This window comes from Procambarus clarkii, chromosome 5, assembly GCF_040958095.1.
Source record: "Procambarus clarkii isolate CNS0578487 chromosome 5, FALCON_Pclarkii_2.0, whole genome shotgun sequence".
In the NCBI taxonomy this organism is placed as follows: Eukaryota; Metazoa; Arthropoda; class Malacostraca; order Decapoda; family Cambaridae; genus Procambarus; species Procambarus clarkii.
The window spans coordinates 32,487,960-32,508,492 of record NC_091154.1 but is presented as its reverse complement, the minus strand read 5'-3'; the positions used below and the strand labels follow the sequence as shown (position 1 = coordinate 32,508,492).

The 20,533-nt window shown below is 37.5% G+C and overlaps 1 protein-coding gene across 2 annotated transcripts in view; it reads left to right on the top strand.

Annotated features, from left to right (window-relative positions):
• LOC123765714 (tyrosine-protein kinase BAZ1B-like) overlaps positions 1 to 20,533 on the top strand; it is a 59,697-nt gene that overhangs the window by 21,075 nt on the left and 18,089 nt on the right. For both annotated transcript variants that reach the window (XM_069300669.1, XM_045754411.2), the window contains exons 10-21: positions 946 to 1,095; positions 2,763 to 2,879; positions 3,018 to 3,213; positions 5,283 to 5,421; positions 7,744 to 7,948; positions 9,828 to 9,968; positions 12,357 to 12,448; positions 13,357 to 13,476; positions 13,891 to 14,038; positions 14,713 to 14,842; positions 18,567 to 18,703; positions 19,967 to 20,140. In XM_069300669.1, the coding sequence (XP_069156770.1) occupies positions 946 to 1,095; positions 2,763 to 2,879; positions 3,018 to 3,213; positions 5,283 to 5,421; positions 7,744 to 7,948; positions 9,828 to 9,968; positions 12,357 to 12,448; positions 13,357 to 13,476; positions 13,891 to 14,038; positions 14,713 to 14,842; positions 18,567 to 18,703; positions 19,967 to 20,140 (1,749 nt within the window). The remainder of the gene's footprint in view (positions 1 to 945; positions 1,096 to 2,762; positions 2,880 to 3,017; positions 3,214 to 5,282; positions 5,422 to 7,743; positions 7,949 to 9,827; positions 9,969 to 12,356; positions 12,449 to 13,356; positions 13,477 to 13,890; positions 14,039 to 14,712; positions 14,843 to 18,566; positions 18,704 to 19,966; positions 20,141 to 20,533) is intronic.

Below are 20,533 nucleotides of genomic sequence, written 5' to 3'. Positions count from 1 at the left end.
ATATATAGGGTATTTATTTTATATTTATACAATATATACAGAACAACCTCGATTCAATGAACTATATGGGACCAAAAACAATTCATTGCAGTGAGGGAGTTGTTGCAACTGGAGATGCCTCTAGGATGTATTTCCCATGTCCTGTGGGCTAATTTCACTTAGCAAAATGTTAATTTCAACCTATAATATACTAAGACAACTACCAAACGAACATGTCTGTAAAAGAAATTGAACTCCACATCCTCGATAGCTTTCCCAAGGCTCCAACTATTTCTTTTAATATTGAGGCCATCTACAAAAATCATAAGAAATGTGATTGGAGCCATTAGTAGAGTAACTATTTATACCCTAATATTTTCCATGCCCTATGGGAAGATTTCAATGGGCAAAATTGTAATTTCAACTTATGTGAAACTACCAAGAGAACCTGTCTGTAAAGATATTTAACTACATCTAGCGATTTTCTGAGTCCTATCTTTTGGGGAATACATACCTAGATTCAGTGAATCGAGGTTTCTTGAATTAAGGTTCCACTGTGTTAGTGTAAGAAATATTTTCTTTTAATTATATTGGCAATTATTGGCAAATTGCACCCACATCTATAATTAATTGGAAAGTTACTTTTATTTGTAGAATATAAAGACAGTTGTTTTTAGAACCTGAGATTGGCTTTAATTTAAACAAAACTGTCAATTCTTTAATGTGTGATGAAGTATATATTTTGTGCAGTTGTAATAGAAATTTTATCCATATCCTAAATAAAGCTGTGTTATACTTTGGCTTCTAGAATGTTTTGCTTTTTATTTTGTATAGTTATTTTAATAACAATTTTCATATTCAACTCAATCAGTGGCCTTGAATTTATCTTGGGAGAAGAATTTTATTAATTTGTTGTTATATATTGAAAGGGAAAACTAAAATAAATAGTGGCCTCTGTAATTACAGGAAGTGGGCGTTAAAATTAAAGATCTACCAGTGCACTACCAGACTGCCATAGAGCTTGCCCGCCTTTGCCTGAGTAAGCGGGATTTCTCTGAATCAGCCAGTCAACACTCTGATGATAATACTGAAGAAGGGGAGGAACAAAATGAATTGGTAAGATAAATTTGTTTTCTTAGTGCCTGAACATAAGTATATTCAAGTTTTTTTGTTTTTTTTAATATATACAAAAGTTGCTACATTCTTGTACAGCCACTAGTACGAGTAGCGTTTCGGGCAGGTCCCTGAAATACGATCCCCGCCGTGAAGGATCGTTTTTACAACCAAGTAGCCATTTTACTGTTGAGTTGTTTAGTAAATTAATACCGTATATGAAACATGTCACCCTTACAGGTGTCTAAATTGTATTACTTTGTGCAACAAATTTGTTTATCTTCAATAATTCTAAATGTTCTTGGTGTGGGAACGTCTCCTTCCTTTCATTGAATATCTGATTTCCCCTGTAGTTAAATTTATCACATAGGAGATGTATTTCTGTTCATCAGTTATTTAAATTGATGAGCAGAAATGTTGCTCTGATAATCTTGGGAAAGTTGGGACAATTGGGCACCACTTCTGCACTGATTATCTTCATATATCCAGCAGCTATTGAGGACCTGGATATAAAATAATAATTTAATTGTAAGAACTTAAGAGCACAGTCGGGGATCTGATCCAGGCTTAGCCTGGCCTTGCATATTTTGCACCAAGTTGTAGTGAGCAGCTGCAACTTGCTGTAAAATGTTTTTACTATTATTTTATTTAGCATCTCACAGAACTTGTAGACCATTGGTATGCTCATATATTTGTTCACCATAATATAATATTTGAATAATAAAAATACTGCTTTGCTGTTATTGTACTGTATTCACACATTATGTATAACTATCTACATGTTTATACATGTATATAGTATACCCATCATACCCTAAACCATTCTGGTGGGTGTGATACTCTCATGAGCATTGATCCAAGCTCAGCCTAGCCAACATCACATGATGAAGCACAATATAATATGCACACTACTAACAATAGCCAAAACAATGCTAGTACTGTATTATCAGAATTTTAGTCACTCGGTTTTGAATATGAATAATTTTGTACGTGTTCATTTTCTAAAGAAACACGAGGACCTGTTGTGTGATGGACCAAACTATGGCTGTTTGCTGTAGCTGTCTTCTTCATGCTATGAACATTATCACCAGCATCAGGTTCACCAATATCTGAACCTTGGACATAGTCCTTATCACTATCATTGTTAAGTTATTGCAGTTAGTTATTTCATCATCATTAAGTGATGCTGTAGGAAACGAGCTGCATGAAGGTGCTGTGAGCTGCTGCATGCACTACTCATCGTTGCTATTTCAGTACTGAGGCCCTCACACCCGGGAGAGGGTGCCCACTATTTTTTTCGAAGATAGCATCTGCATACTGGAGGCCTGAGGAAATGGATGTGAGCCCATGTACCTGCTGGAGTTTTCAGTCTTTTGCTAGACCAAAAAATTATTCTGGTTGATATGCACATAACCAACGGAATGACAATTGTTGATACACACAGTGGAAGGGTTTCATAAGGAATAGGGTTTCAATTAAAAAAATTAATACTTTATCTTTATTTCGGTTCTTGCGTATTGTTTAATTTTCATTAGTAGGCCATACATCTTAGTTGTACTACTGTAGTCTACTTAGCTGTAGCATAAATTTTTCAGAGAATAAGAAATTAAAATGACATTGTTTAAGTGAAACCTTTTTAGCCTGACATTACAGTAATATGTTCATTTCAGTCTGATGGTTTGATTCATAAATTGGAGTCAAGTGACTTGTACGAATTGCAGCCTGCTGAGGTTATTGCTGTACTGAAAGCTCTTTGTCATCAAGCAATTGCTTCAGACACAGTCCTGGTAAGTACTGTACACAGGTTTACTTGTATTATAGTCAACAGGTAGGTACTGACATGTTTTCTAATGGATGTGTAGACATGTAAGAATAAAATTGTTGAACTCCTGTATAGTTTTTGCAATAATATACACTTTCCTTAGGAACATGTTGAGGACATCGAGGAGAAAGCATATATGCTTTATAAAGAGCGTGCCCAACTTAAAAAAATCAGTTTGAAAGAAGAGATGGAAAAGAAGGAGCAAAGAAAACAGGAGCGCTTGCAGAAGAAAATTGATAAAACCAAATCACCCAAGAAGACTCCAGGCCGCCCCAAAGGTTACAGTCCAAAGAAAAAAGGTAAAAACCCATACTAAAACATTAATTGTCTGTTATTTCTTATCTGTGCCTCTTTTATCTTTCAAGACAAGTTTATCAAGGACCAATAATAGCCATCTGTGCAGTGTTGGCTAAAATTCCCCCCTCCCCCCCTGCATCAACTCGTATGCTGAAAATCATTCAATTATCTATGTAAAGTATGTTCAGATGAACTCAAATTTGAAGTTGAAATGGTTAATCATTTATATTTAGTTTACATACAGTACTCATTTGTTTATACTGTATTTGAAGAAACAACCAAAACTGTTAAACCATAAACTCAAGGTAAGGTATCCCCTACCCCCACAAGTTAACCTTTCTTTCCCCCCCCCCATCCTCATTGGGGAGGGGAAGGGAGGTGGAGTTGATTGGAGGGAGCTGGCCTGGCTAACCCGGCAGGGGGGCTGGTTTGACGAAATTTTGGTTGTTTATTTTATTGTTGGGGGAGTTCTTTTGACATTGTGAGGGCTGTGGTCTAGTTTTCAACCATGCAGTAGTCTGTTTTGATATACCTACCTTTCTGGATGCTTCCCTGGATGATGGCAAAGATGATAACCTTTATATATAGTGTGTTCATGGGCCGTCGCTCCCTGTGCGTCTCATAGGAAACCAGGTAGTGGTGCATGGTCTCTGGTAGGCAGATGACTGATGACACTAAGTAGTGTGGTACTTAATCAGTGCCATACTACTTAGTGTCATCAGTCAGAAACACCAGAAACTGGTGTTTCATTACATTCAATGCTAGTTTTTTTTTTTTAAAGAATGCATAAGAATTGTTTTATGAGGAAGTGTTTACAAGGGTGGGAATACAGTGATGATATGGTTGATGCAGATAGCTGGTATCTTTAATGGGGGAAAGTGGAACCACATTTGAAAGAAAGGGGTACAGTAGGAAAGTGTAAAAGAGTGCAAGGCTTGTGTGGTGATGGAGCCACCTGGGAAAATTTATGCTGTGGCTGCCCTCTGATAAGGAGCTTCTGGGAGGGTGTAAGGTGTCTGGGATATATAGGCAATGTTCACGAATAATATGCTACATTGATAATATTAATTAGAAATATAAGAAATGGAAGCACAGTAATTTTTACATCACAAAATAATACATTTTTCAAAATAATAAAGCATATATAATTTTAATTCTATATAATTAAGATAAAACAAATCAATGCAGTAATATCAATACTGAATTCAATAAGTTAAAAAAAAACTACTGTATACTGAAGTTGGAAACAGTTATATAATGTAGGAATGCCAAACATCTCTCCACAACCAACCAGTCTGATCACAACACATTACTAATGTACAGTACTTGAATAAATATCTGGATACATATAAGATGGAATTAGTAATTTTGTGTATGTTGGCACAAGTCTATACTCTGATGAATAAAATAGCAAAACAGGCCAAGAACCTTAGAGTAGAGAAGCAGCAGATATCACAGTGCACAAAATACTGAGGGAAATAGGCTAGGTGGATAAGGACAGCCTTTTTAGGCTTAGAGAAAGTAGGACAAGAGGGCATCAGTGAATGTTGCATACACAAGTGAGCCAAAGTGATGTCAGAAAAAAATTATACTTAGTACTGCTGGTCAACTAGTGGAATGCACTGAAAGAGGTGCGTGTAGATGCCACCTCCATTCACAACTTCAAAAGTAAATACAGTATAACACAATTCGAATGTGAAAGGGTTTAAAAATGTACCTGGTCAAAAGCTTTGAGGTGAGGCATAAAAAGAGCTAAACCTCATTCTCTCTAGTCAGTGATAGGTGGACACCAGCTCTTCACTTGTAGCTACCACTGACACCATTACAAACACCACCACCAGCCAGTGCATGTTCACTCTGCTCATTACATTAGTCTATACATGTTAATAACTTAATTCTATATATTTTCTGTCCTTGGTGTAATGCAATGAAATCATTGCATGTGCTGTACCCTTTAAACAACCTGTTTATATCCTGAGATATGCTCACCTGGGAATGCTTTTCTGGTTACCCGCATGTGAATCAATCATGTCCAGTTTTATAATGAATTGACCATAAAATTTCTTTCTAGCAATGACTCTTGACAACTTCTATGGTAAGAAAGAGGACGAGAACAACACAGATTTAGCCTCAAGAGTGAAAAGAAGACGGTTGACTGCTGAAGAATTAAACAGAGAGAAAGAATTAAACAAGAACCTGCTAAGAGAGCAGTAAGTAAGACTAGGTTAAGAAGGGAAGTTGAGAGAAAAGTTGTTTTCTGGAGTGAAATTTACCTTTGTATAAAATGTTAAGGAAATTCCATATATTGTGTCCTGAACTGTTGTGGTAAAAAGTTTACTAGATGGTACTTGTGTGTATAGTGTTTTTACTGATAAGACATTGAAGTTGTGTGGTCAGATTTATGTAATGAGACACTTGTGAAGGACTGTGAGGAAGATAGTGTTTATGGCATTTATGGACTTAGGGGAAACATGTAACAAAGTGAGTACAGGTCTCTGGAGAATTTTGATCTTGAATGGAGTTGATATACAGTATTATTATTTGCTATGAAAAGCTTTTATGCAAGAAGTAGAACATCCTTAAGAATTAATGTTGTAATGTGTGATGGATTTTATTTTTATAATAATAATAATAAAAATATTAAGTAATGGTGATGTCTTATCACAGACATTATAATATAGGATAAAAACCCCATACTTGTGTATTTGTGTATATTGTGTAAAGATTTGAACTACACCAAGTTTTTCGTTCTCTCCTGAGTGTATTTACAGTTGTTGAGTCTTGTCTAAACCATTCACATAGGCCTTGATAATGTGCTCAGGAAAGTGAAAGACTTGATGAAGTTGCATGTGATGAGTCATAATAACGTGGCTGAAGTATGTTGACCAGACCCCACACTAGAAAGTGAAGGGACGACGACATTTCGGTTCGTCCTGGACCATTCTCAAGTCGATTGAGAATGGTCCAGGATGGACCGAAATGTCGTTGTCCCTTCACTTTCTAGTGTGTGGTCTGGTCAACACACTTGATGTAGTTCAAATCTTTACATAAAATACACAAATACATAGGTGTGGGTTTTTATCCAATAATATTTATTTAGGCAAGAGTACATATATAAAGACAATACACGAAAAAGGCAAGACTACTACGTAACATAAGTACAGTGCCTAAAACCACTAATACACAGATCATATTACTGTACTGTATTTAGATATGTAAGGATTGTGTTATGTCACCACAAGGCTTCAGTTTATACATGGATAGGGTCATGAGGAAAGTCAGGATAACAATATTAGAAATGGTGTAAAGTTTGTGTAGGCTGGGAGTGAACGGTGTCAAGCAGCCCCTCAATTTGATAGGGGCGAGGGGTTACATTCATGAACCGGTTATAACCACATGAATAAAATAGTGTACAAAGTTTTGGGATTTGAAACGTTTTATAAGAGTGCTTACCCATTCACCACTGAATCCTCATTCTCCAATATTGTATTGTGCCAATCGAGAGCTGCTAGTGTGTCAAATTTTATGCCTGTATGGAATATAGCATATTTGATAAATTCATGCAGTATGGCATATTTAGTGAATGCATGCACTGAGTATTGGATATTGTATATAAATGGCATATATGACATAATGTATGTGCATGTAGATTAGTTGAAAGTTTCGTGGAAGTGTGAGAAAAGACTACTGAAAGTGATTGTGAACAAAAGTAAGCTAATGGCAATGGAAAAAGTTAAATGTTAAATAAGGATAAGGAAAAATTCTTGAAAAATTAAATTCTTTTAAAATGGCTGTTGTGTGTAAATGACAAAAGAAGAGTTGATGCAGAAAGGTTAGAGTAAGTCAGGGAAGGAGAGTAGCTGGTGCAATGAAAGCCTTGGTGATTTATATATACGGATGTGAGAGTCTCATGTGACATGCATATGAAAAATATTTACTGAAGCAGTAGAAACAGACACTGAAATGTATTTGTGGTGTCTGAAGAATAGATCAAGTAAGGAATGGAAGTATATTTTAAGTATCTTAAGTGTAAGTTGGTAAAATATAAGTTTGGGGAGTGTTTTGAAATGTTTGGTCATTTTGAATAACAAGTAAATTTTAAGCATAAGAGAGGGAGGACAGCCAAGAAGACAGTTTAACATTGGGGAAGTGTGTAATTTTAAGCTTGAATTTAATGTGCTATAATGTCTGAGAAGTGGTAGGGAATATGACTGGATGGAAACAGTTTGTTAGGAGTGAGTGAAAGTTTGAAAGCTTTAAATGACAGCTCACAGGACATGGATGGTAGGAAGCTGCTCTAGATATTTTACTGGAGCGTAGTGATGTGGATTCTGCATGATGCTGTTCCATGTATGGAGATATGACAAATCAGTATTCTTTAATTATCATTTCTTACATTGTTTTTCTGTTACAAACCTTGTGCCTTCCCACTGAATGAGAGTGGGGGAAAGGGTAATGAGAGATTGCTTAATGATAAGAATTGAAGAGACGGGAGAGAGATAGATGGTATTTATTACTGTATATAATTTTAGGATGGAGAGAGAAGAAGAAGAAAAAAGACGGTTATTAATAGTCCAGGAGTGCGAGAGAGTGTTGATGCAGAAGGACATGCTAATTCGTCTCCAGCCCCTGGGAGTAGACCGCAACCATGACCGCTACTGGCTCTTCAACAACACAACTCCTGGTCTTTATGTCGAGAAGGGCTGGGTAGATACAAACACTACTTACTGTTTACAGGTATGGTGTAAATACATCATTAATAAGATCTTGAATGAAGCAGCTTTATTCTCTTTTGGTTCAATCTAACTTTCAATTATGGCACATGCACTTGATAGGCAAGTGATGACCCGGAGAGTAGTAAGCTGCGGCGAGGCAGAGGGGGCTTGTGAAGAGTGCTAGGAGAGCACAGGTTAAGAATTTTCTTAGAGCTCTGGATTGTTACAAGTTGCATTATATGTTTTTTATTTTGTTAAATAAAGACACAGTTTACACTCGTGCAAATGCATTATTTAATTTAAATCTCAAGGCCATGCTGAGTGACTCCATTTTAATGGTGCTATTCTTTGGTAGAATGTGATTTGCCAACCCCTATACAATTTTCTACTTTGTCTTGGCTCATTATTGTACATTCTCAGCTGAAGAGGATGTCAGTGTGCACTGAAGTTATATTGAATTAATGGTTTCATTTGGATGAATGAAACTTGTTTCAATGAATGAAACAGTGTCTTTTTAAAAATCTTGTGGTTTTTCACAAGAGTTTGAAATTTACTCATAACAGAGTTGATACTTGAACAATTTTGGTGAACTGTGTTAATCAAGATTTTATATAATTAATCAGGGTGTAATGCATATCATTAATTAGAATGTAATATATGTATTATTAATCAGGGGTGTAATGCCTGTGTCATTAATCAGGGTATAATGCATGTGTCATTGAGTGGGGTGTCAATCCTGTATCATTAAACAGGGTGTAATATTCATGTCATTAATTAGGGTATAATGTATGTGTCATTAATCAGGGTGTAATGCATATGATGACCAAACCACACATCAGAAAATGAGAAGCGATGACGTTTGGGTCCGTCCTGGACCATTCTCAAGTGGTGTGATGAAAGAGAGGAGTGTTGTTGTTATTGTTTTAGATTCAGCTACTAGGACCCAAAAGTTGCAAGTAGCACGGGCTATGGTGAGCCCATAATGGACTTATCTGGCACAGGACCGAGGCTGTAGAGAGAGGAAGGTACGGGCAAATAAATTAGGAAAGAGAGTGAGGTGAGAGGTAAGGAGCAGGTAAGAGGGAAAGTTATAATAAGAGGAACGGTAAGAATTGGATGAAAGGTAAGAATAGGAGGACGGTAAGAACAAGAGGAAAGGCATTAAACATGAACCTTGGTCCTGGTCATGTTTCTGTTGAATCTACTCTTTCATAATACATACTTAAATGCTCTAATCTTCTTAACAAACATGATCTGACTTGAGCTTACCCCATTTTCCTACCCTCTTTTTCTTTCCTTTCATCTTTTTCTTTCCTTTCATCTTTTTCTTACCCTCCTCCTTTTCTTACCTTTCATCCAATTCTTACCGTTCATCTTATTCTTACCTTTTTCTATTACTTACTCTTCACATCTCGCCGCGCTCTCTTTCCATTTTTATTTGTCCGTACCTTCCTCTCTTCTATCATACGACTTGATAATGGTCCAGGACGGACTAAAACATTGTCGTTTCTCCATCCATTTTCTGAAGTGTGGTTTGGTCGTCATATCTTCTCCCACATTATTTTGACTCAGAGTCTGCATGTAACGCTTGTGTCATTCAGGGTGTAATGTTAATCCCATTAATCTGGGTGTCATGTTAATCCCATTAATCTGGATGTAATGTTAATCCCATTAATCATGGTGTACTGCTCATGTCATTAATCAGGGTGCAATGCTTATCATCATTCATGAGTAATGCTTGTCATTATTCAGGGAGTAATGTTAATCTCATTAATGTGGGTGTAATGTTTTATGTCATTAATTAGGGTGTAATGCTTGTCATTAACCAGGGTGTAAAACATGTGTCATTAATCAGAATGCAATGTTAGTGTTACTAATTTAGTCGATATGACAATTTTCAGTCTGGAAGTCCGAAAAAAAAGCCACCAACTTCAGTCTCGCGCAATTCAATAACTAATGGCAATGAAGATTCTGGGTCAGACTCGGATGACAAGCCTTTAGCTGCTATTAAGGAAGAATTGTCTACTGGTAGCCCCAAAGAGGTAAGCTGTGTACTGTGTCTACTAATGAACTGCATTCTCCTTCAACTTTGTTTGAATTTCTGGCACATTCCCTAAGGGAAATAAAGAGATGTTACCATTGTTCTTTCCTGGAATCCTGGAAGGGGCCATTCAGTGGCTCCCTATAGCTGTGCCGCACTGGATAGCTCTATGCCTATAGAATTACATAAGGCCCTTGCAAGTAATAAGCCTACCAGAAAACATAGGCTGACAGCTAGCTCCCTCAAAGATATGCAGAAAGCAGGGAATCAACTGATCACTTTCACCAAGAAACTAACTTCCAGAAAGATGGAATATATATCAAAACAAATAACAAGACAAATGTAAAAGCAGGAAATAATCCCAGGATTTTATCCCTTCTCGGGTTAATCCTTGCCAGTTTTGTGCTGCATTCGGCCTCTGTTGGGGTCAGATTTTAGGACTGTAACACAATCTCTGGCATTCACATCTTCTGATCGATGTTGTTCTCATGTATTCCAAAAGGTTGTATTTGCTCAAGAGTTTTTGTGCCGACCCTTTTTTTGGTTCACCACTTTAATATTGCTGTTCAGAGACAATTAGCCCATTTGCCAGCTCTTGGACCCACAATAAATGGCCTCTGGACAGTATCTCGAGACCTGCAGTGAAGGTGGTCCTCAACCCCATCTTTGGTGTTGGGAATCCTGAGCCAGAAGTTTGCCTTACAAGTTTGTTCAATCATTTAAACTTAGTTGGACTGGGGCTGTCAAGTTAACCCTGCTTTTCACGGCTGCTACTGGCAGTCAGTTTGCCTACTACAGACAGGGTTCTACTGGCTTTGCTGGCCCTACTGCCTGGGCTTCCCATAGAGCTGATTCATCCTATGGGCCCTGGAAAAGCCCTGTGGGCTCAGTTGTATCATGGATACTTCTTCTGACCCCGCTCTTGCTCTCGCCTTGTGTGAAATTAAAGGTTGTTTGTTGCCCTTGCCTTAGGGAGACGATCATCCATACTGCCTCCGTCATGCTGCCTGTTGGGTCGGGGACACCTATGACCTAGAGTCTTGCGAGACTTGTTCCCCACTTGTACTTTAATTTACACATTCCTTGGGGATGCCAAATCCTGCCTCACAAACTTAATAGAGTTTTATGACTGGGCAACAGAGATCAGATAAAATGGGAGTCAGTAGATTGTATGTTTTTGAACTGTCAGAAAGCATTTACAGAGTATGTACTTACTCTACAAGAAACTAGTGTGCAAAATTAAAAAAAAAAAAAAAGAGCAGTCAAGAGTGACAAGCAAGGTGCTTTTATGGATAATGAGTATCTCTGTAATGCATTGACTTGGATAAGAGAAGTTGTTCTGTATAAGGGCGAAGAAACTCCTGGAATCGGACAGGAAAAAGGCCAGTTGGTTGATATATCATACCTGTCATCAACAACTCTTTGCCAAACGAATTTCAGCTGCATTTGCAAGGTTTGCCAATGTAGGAACTGTCTTCAAATCTGAACGGTCATTCAAGATCTTGTATGCCGCATATGTCGGACCAATTAAGTAATATGCGATATAAGTGGAGAGTCCTTTTCTCTATAAACGCCAAAGGTGCTGGAAAATTTTCAGAAATATGCCAATTCAGAAGATTGATATGAGGAAAGACTAAAGAAGTTAAAACTTATGGCACTGAAAATGAGAAGAATATAAAGATTTGATCATTTAAAATACATTTGCATTTTCAGAAAATTCCTTTATATTCTGTTCAGTACATGTATTGTAATTTGGTTCCATTGCATGTTTTCTTTCCTGATTAGTTTAGCATCCTATTATACCTGTGTTGTTTGTAACATTCATTCTAATTATTTTGTATTAGTTGCATCAGAGACATTTTAAAGAAAATGCATTGCCACAAGCACACACAGACTCAGTTTTTATGATAAGAACCATGGAGATCTTAATGGAAAGAGATGTATGGTTGACTTCATTTATCTGGACCTAAAAAAGGCTTTTGATAGGGGTCCCATAAAAGAGGTTGTTCTGGAATCTGGAACATGCTGGAGAAGTGACAGGCAGACTTATGACAAATGAAATATTTATTAATCTACAGAAAAATGAGGGTTAGTAATCAGAAGCACTGTATCAGTCTGGATAATTGTTACTAGTGGAGTTCCACAGGGTTTAGTTCTAGTGCCAGAGATATATGAACATGTTTGCTGATGATGCTAAACTACTAGGGGAAAATACCAAGAGCATAGCTCTTATCTTATAACTCCACCTAGCTAATTACATTTAGGTAAGTACACACAGAAGGTACTTTCATAAGTATATGAGCCCTTAACAGTATTTGGAACTGTGCATCCCATAAGAGAATTGTTAAATAATATTGCTCATAGAATGGTATTGGTCTCTTTACTTCAGGAACATGTGCTAAGCAAGCCCAAACTACAAATGATGGATGAGGATAACCAAACATTCCCTCCAGTTGGACAAAACATGTGGTTTTATTATAAGTAAGTGCCAGATTGTTTGACATTATCATTCATCATTACCATTACACTTACACATACAAATCACAAGAGCATGATGTATCAAATTAACAAATCCACAAGGGCCATGACGAGGGTTTGAACCTACGTCCGAGAGGATCCCAGACGCTGCCTTAATCAACTGAGCCACGACATGGTCAAAAGAATTGTAACCGGGAAATCATCCTGATTTACCAACGGATCCTGCAGTCTCTCCGAGACACAAACCAGGGTTTTACGCAATTCCCCCCATGCACTCAAGCTTAGGGGCCTCGTAGCCTGGTGGATAGCGCGCAGGATTCGTAATTCTGTGGCGCGGGTTCGATTCCCGCACGAGGCAGAAACAAATGGGCAAAGTTTCTTTCACCCTGAATGCCCCTGTTACCTAGCAGTAAATAGGTACCTGGGAGTTAGTCAGCTGTCACGGGCTGCTTCCTGGGGGTGGAGACCTGGTCGAGGACCGGGCCGCGGGGACACTAAAAAAACCCCGAAATCATCTCAAGATAACCTCAAGATAAGAAGATAAACAAGATGTCAATAGACTGTTCTACCTCTTTGCCCTTACTTCATTACAGACACACAAATCACAATAGCGTGATTCATCAAATGAACAAATCCACGGCCCTTGTTTAATTTATTAATAACTTCATAATATTGTGTCTAGAGCCAATCTGTATCCTTCCATAGACTGCTATGAAAACAACTTTTCCTGCATTTTCTAAAATAAATACAATAATCATCATTGTTGTTTCTTATCTCCTAATTCAATCTGTACTATACTTAGTTTTACATCAAGCAAGCCTTTTTTCTTTTTATTAAGGTGATGGTATGCATTTACTAGCACTTTGTATTCAGCTTTATCATTAAGTTATATTTTGTTTCTTAATTTTCAGCTCGTTAGAAAGAGTGGATGAGCTGTTGGAGTCTTTAGCAGACAAGGGTATACGTGAGTCTAAACTGAAAATCAGCATCAGTCAAGTTAAAGCACAGCTAGAGGTCAACTTAACCAAAGAGTGAGTGTACTGTAGTTATTTGTAGAACATACTGACTATACTACTATTCTGGAGGAGCCCCTTGTAGCTCCTTGAAGCTATCTGGCTGAGATGGAATACTCCCAAATAGAAGGCCATTGTATTTCCCTTAAGGCATTGCTCCCTGCGCCTCTCTGAGGGGGCCAGGTTTTGGCTCGTGGTTCCCAGTAGGCAGAACTCCATTGACTAAAGCCCCAGACTAATATAACATATATCAGTCCAATAGCTCCAGGGAGCCTCCGGGGCTCACCCAGAAAATGGCATTTCATTACATTCAGCGCTGGTTTTTTATTGCTCTCGTACAATCAAACCATACTGTATCTAGGTAAATTTATTAACTTTGAAACCATATATGAATATCAACTACTTACTCTTATTTTCTCTGCTTTGCTCTAGATGGAGCCCATTAGAAGATCTTGAAGATGGTGGTAAGCAACTGGTAGAGTCGTTACGTGAGGACATCATTCAAATTGAGCGTGAGCTCTCTGAGGGTTGGCTTGGAGCAGTCTCAGATCCAGAAGCATGGGAGAAAAAAGCCAAGGAGGTAAGAAGTTCAATTAAAGTAAATCACTGTATGCTTAACCCTTCGGCTGCACATCACATCATACGATGGGGGGTACCTAATTATGCTCCGACGGCACATCCCATCATATGAAATAGTAAGGAACTGCCTAAGATTTAAGTCTTGCATATACATGGATCTCACAGTTGTTTCTTCAGGCCTCCAGTAACAATCCCCCAATGTGTGCTATGTGCTTACAGTATTCATGTATATATATTTACATTTATACATAGATATACACACTTGCACATATACACTGTACAGTTTGTCGTAACTAATAGCCAGAATACACAATTTGGCTTAAAGAATTACACCAGGTGACTAAATACGTACCAGTATATGATGCTTAAACTAGGAAAGTATTATAGCCTGAAATCCAGCTTTTCCTTATCACTTTAACTTTGTGCCTGTGCAAGATGTTAGTAACGGTGGTTAGCGTCAGATTGATATGATAAGTAAAACAAGGTGGGTTTTGCCATCCATTAATCTCTGCTTATTATTATTATTAAGTATAAACATTGTGAGTGAAAAAGGTTTAACATTGGGTTGTGTGCTAACCAGCAACGCCAGGCCTACCTTGCAGTGCGATGCAGGTGGCTCGCCGAGCCAGGGAAAGTGTTAATAACCTTAGGTAACAAAGTTTTCATTTTTTGCAGGCAACAACCTTACAGGAGCTAGGAGAATGTCTGATGGAGGCACAAAAGCACATGCATTTTAAATACCTGAAGGGCATGATGCAACCCTCCAAAAAGCTTATACCGTCTGATAACCCAGAGGCTGCACCAGGTGAGTTGCTAGTTTCCCATGTTTCACATTTTAATAATATGTGCAGTTCACATTTGTCAGGTATCAAATTTTCTTGCAAATGACTACTCATTTTCTTGTAATCTTCAGCACCATGGTTGCAGAAAGACATCTTGTTAATAAAAAGAGGCAATTTATTGTGCAGATAATGTGAATATTAACAATAACATCTGACCAAGCAAACCAACACTTATTCAAACACATAATGATCAATAGCTTTTTAGTTCTTTTCTGTTCATTTTGTGTATAGGTTTTGAGTTATTGTCTAACAGTAATACTGTACTGTACTTGTATAATAATTTCTAGTATTTTACATTGATGAACCATGGGTTTGCTGTTCTATCATCCACTTCCATCTTCAGAGGTATGCTTCTTTGCATTTGTATATTATGAGTTCCATTATCTCATTTGTTGATTTTCGTCATTGAACCTCCTGCAGATAAACTCTAAACCTCATGTAGTGTTCTCTTCTATATTTTCTCTTGCTCCTTGCCAATTTTCCAACTCTCTCTTAATTCTACAATGTAATCAAACACAATAATGCAGTGGTCACTGGCTACTAGTGGTTCCTCATATTTTAAGTTCCTTTATATCTTCATTTAGTGTAAACACCAGGTCTAGGGTAGCTGGTAAATCACCTCCATAGTCAGCTCCTTGATACGCTTCCACAGGAAGTACTGTCCACAGATGTTTCTCTCTATGTTTCACCTACCCTGTCACAATTCTGTCTTGACCAGTCTTATTTCCTCTGTGGTTATTTCCCCAAGTATTAGGATCTTAGCTCTGGCTCTCTTTGCCATTATGACTGCATTTTCTATTATATTTAAGCATGTTTCTTTTCATTTATCATGTTCCTCTCTTGATCTTCCTGTAGTTATTGTAGGGTTGTAAATAACATCTACTACTATTTTTGTGCGCCTCACTGTTATCGTACTGAGCTTAACATCCTTCTAGTTGATTACCTCTGGGATCTCTATCTCCTCAAAACTCCAATGTTCTTGTTTCAGTAGGGTTACTCCTCCACCCTCCCTGTTAATCCTTTCATTTTGTACTATCTGGTATCGTCTTGGGAATATTGCATCCTTTATTACATTCGTCAGTTTTGTCTCCATAGCTGCCATGATAAGAGAACGCAGTTCTGTCACCCATCCTTGTAACTCTACTCCTCTATTTGTAATGCTGTCTGTATTTGTTTTCCAAATTTTTATATTTCTCATTTCTAATGGACTGCTTTGTTTCCTTCTGGGGGAGTCGATTCTCCCTTTGTACTAGTCCCATTTAATTTTTTCACCCAGTTCAGTTCTTGCTCCAGGTGCTGTTCATTCTGGTGTTTGAACCAAGCATTTATCCATGACTTCACCTCTTGCAGCAGATCGACCCTGTGGTGTACTTCCCTGGTTTAAGTTTCTCTGCTCTTCACGTCTGGTGTTTTGATGCATGTCTATCAACATTTGTATGGCGAGCTTTTGGCTGATGTGTTGGGGTCCCACCTGTGTCTTTCCTCATGGCAACTGTATGAGGCTGCTGGTGCTCTTTTTTTTTCCACTGCTTGTCTCTTTGTCATCGTTCTTTAGCCTCAGTCAGGTTTGTCCGGTCCTTGTTGCATCTATTCCTCAATTGTCATCTCATTCCGGATACTGTTGTTGGGCGATCGTAGAGCTTCTGTTGCTTGCGTTTGGTGTCAACATCCCCAATGTGCCATTTTGTAAGTTGTCTTGTGCATTTGTTCACCTCTGACCAGCTCGTGTTTCTCCTGAGCCATCCTAGTATCTTGACTGGGTTTTGGTTTACTCTCCTTGCCACAGTTTATAGGTTTCCCTTTGACTTGTGATATCTTTCTTAAGGCTGTATTCTTGTTGGCTCTCGTCTTCAACTGTAGGGTTGGGTAGCTTCGGACTTTTTTACCAAGGGTTCTGTTTCTTCGGTCCTAATGGGCAGTTTGTCCATTTGCAGCCTTCTTCTATTTTTGGTGAAGAATGAGATGGAAGGCTTCCAGGGGGGAGGGGGGGGGTTAAGGGGGGTCCTGTGTTGATTGATGCTTGGATGGTTCAGCCAGGGGTGTTCCACGGCTCACATTTCTTAGGTTGTCAGCAGTGTTATTAAATTTAGCCAACCTGTGGTCTACCCTCAGGCCCATGGTGTTTGTAAATACACGTCTTTGGCTGCCGTCTTCTCTTGATGTCCTGGGCTGATATTCAGGGGGTTCTGGCATTTTAATAGGGTTCTGGCAGCCCGGTTTTTGGTCAGTGTGGACAAGCTTCCTGGTGACAGTAATCAGTACAAGTGAGTTTTTAGTTAGTTTGGGTGAATCCTTTGTAGAGTTGTTTTGTGGTTTGAGGCTTCATTTTCTGTGAACCCTCCAGTTGTAGTAAAGCTGTACAAACTTTATGGAGGCTTTTTCCGATGGATTGGTGGAGTGTCATCTGCCTCCTGTGCAGGGATACATAATGGGGGGTGCAGGTTCTGGCTCTGGTCCCCAGTCTGCCAAACAGAGCTTTCAAAACTAATGTGATCTTTCAAGTATGGAACAATCTCCGCAAGACAGCTTCTGTGTACCACCATTGGGTCTTCTAGAAAGAGACATTTCATTACATTCAATGGTGTTTTTTTTTGTAGGGTGCCTCACTCAAAATTTATTATTCAATATATTTTATGCCTATGCATAAAAGTGATTTCTGAACATTTTGGTACCAAAATCAACCTGTCGTATACTAATCGAGGATTCCAAGGATCAACGTCCTAGCAGTTCGGTCTCTGACCAAGCCTCTTGGTTAATAGGTTTGTGAAGCAGGCCGTTCAACGCTACTGCTCGCAGTCTGACATGAGTCACAGACTGGTTGATCAGGTATCCTTTGAAGGTATTATCAAGTTTTCTTTTGAAAACTGCAAAAGGTGAGCTAATACCTATTTCCCCTACACATACTGGGCAATCTTTGAGTGCCCAGTATGTGTAGAGAGAAAATGTTGAAAAGTTTTGAGTCATTGATGTGTGTGTTTTTATATATATTTATATTAACAAGCTTTTTATATTAAGTGGTCCCAATAATTTACATGATTTATTGAGTGGATTCTTGCCGTAAAAGATCTTTGCACAGTCTCCAGGTCAGTATTTTCTCCAGCATTGAATGGGGGCTGTTTGTGTGGTAGTGTCTTGAAAAGTATCATCATTGGTGTGGCAGTTCTGGTTTTAAAGCTTCTTGTTATCCAACCTGTAATTTTTCTTTGCAATTGTGACAGCAAGTGCTATAGTTTGCATTATTTCTTAAATGAGAATTAGAAAAAGTACCGGGCAATCCCAGTATCTTGGGGGGACAACTTTTCACAGTGGACGATCCAGATTTTACTAATACTGTATTCTAACTTTATAGTTTTTTGAAACTGAAGAAGAAATATAATTTTTGTTTATATAGAGTAAGTTTCTTAAAAGTTTTAAAATACCATTACACCTAACAGTCTGATAAGTTTTAAACATCAATTCCATTCCTTTTACTCCATTTTATTGAATTGTTTCTGCACATATCTAAATCATCTAGTGTAATATGTTGCACTCTTCTCTCACCACAAAATCTAATCATATCTGCATTTTTATATCCTTCAACACTTCTTCCCATTAGACTGTTCAACTACTATACAAAGCAAAATTCAGTTTTGAAATGTAGCTCCTTTCTGTTTTATAATGTATTTGTATTTGTTTGTACTTGTGCAGAATATGATGAGTGGGAGAACCCAGCGGTACACAAGTGGCGAGAGGCTGTGATGACCTGTCAAACATTTTCACGTATGCATATGCTAGTGGGCATGTTTGATTCCTGCATCAAGTGGGAAAAGTCTATTGCTACTAAGGTCAGTTTCTTAAAAAGTAGGAGATGGCTCAAATTGTTCACTTGCTTTATAGCTTCAGTTTGAAAATATTGTGGAAAGTAGTTTGATAGTCATGGAAATAATTTGTAGTATTATTGCTACTACTGTACAAATGTTGCCACTACTTTATGGTTAGTTGTATCTTCATGTTTAATATGAGAAAAGTATTATAAAATTAACTTAATGTAAGTAATTAACTTAATGTAAATATGGGCCACATTCTAAAATATCATTGAACTTGTGTGTGTTCTTTTCAAAGTTTGCTTAGTCATTTAATATTAAAAAATGTTACACTTTTTTTTTTTAATTTTTTACATTTAAAAAAAGTTTTACACATTTAGAGGTAGTGTAATAGGCCACGAATGAAGAACCTTATCACATTATATTTGTTCTTTGGACAAGTTGTAACTATATTTTCTTCCCTAAATCCTTGAAATAATAACATTGAAAATGTCAGTGTTATTCTCTGGTGCAAACAATTCAAAAATTATATAGCTATGCTTTATATTGATTACTTTTTAAATTACATGAATTTTTTTTGTTTTATAAAAAGTTAATGCTTTATATTTTGAAGATGATAATTATCAGTATAACAAGTAAGATTTGATAAAAAAAAAGTAGGTTCTGCCAATTTATACTTTACTTTAAATTGCTATCAAAGTTGCCCCCTCCCTTTTTATTCATGTTACCTTCTTGATGAATGTAGATGTTTGTATTGTAGGAATTATTGTTATTTTATTGTAATTTTCCTGTACTTCAAAAGTTCATCTGGAGGTTTACACTTTGGTGTTTGAAGTTGAGTATTTGTTGGCTACCCCTCAATGTTTACTTGTTTCAGTACGACTTTTGGAAATGTTAGACTGAATTCATAATATTGGAAATGCTAGACTACATTCATAATGTTGGAAATGCTAGACTGCATTCATAATGCCGGAAATGCTAGACTGCATTCATAATGCCGGAAATGCTAGACTGCATTCATAATGCCGGAAATGCTAGACTGCATTCATAATGTCGGAAATGTTCGACTGCATTTATAAATGTCGGAAATGTTAGACTGCATTCATAATGTCGGAAATGTTAGACTGCATTCATAATGTCGGAAATGTTAGACTGCATTCATAATGTTGGAAATGCTAGACTGCATTCTTAACATTGGAAATGCTAGATTACATTCATAATTTAAATAACTAGATGCAAATTTTTGTCATTTGCTAATTATGCTTTTTTATTTTTATTTTACAGAAATGTAAAGTATGTCGGCACCAACACACAACCACCCCCTTAGCTATTTGTGAAAAGTGTGAAGTTAGTTACCACTGGAGTTGCTTACGGCCCCAGTTAAGGGAGGAACCCCCCGAGCCTTGGCTCTGCCCGGGTTGTCAACCCCAAAAAAATAGTCGACTAGAAAGGCATAAGGTAATGAAACACCTGTGTTTGTCCTCTTAAATGCTTAAATCATTTAAGTTCTATGATATTATTTTGTTAGTGCTCATTTGGGTTTTAACTTATCAGGTATCCTTTAAAAATGCCCTAATTCAGGATTTTCAACCTTATTTATCATGCATTATTTGTGTATCCTTTGATCATTCTTATGTTCTTAATTACTATATCTTTTCATTTTTTATGTTTGTTTGTTTCCCCCTTTCCTGTTATCTGCATTTATGATACTCAGACATTATTAATATATTGTTCGTTCCTACCATATACTAATTTCTAAGTTGCCTTCAGAATGCTAAGGGCTTTTTACTGGAGTTGGCAGAACATTATATATGTGCCAAGCATCTTTCTGAGCTGTACCACTAGGTTATT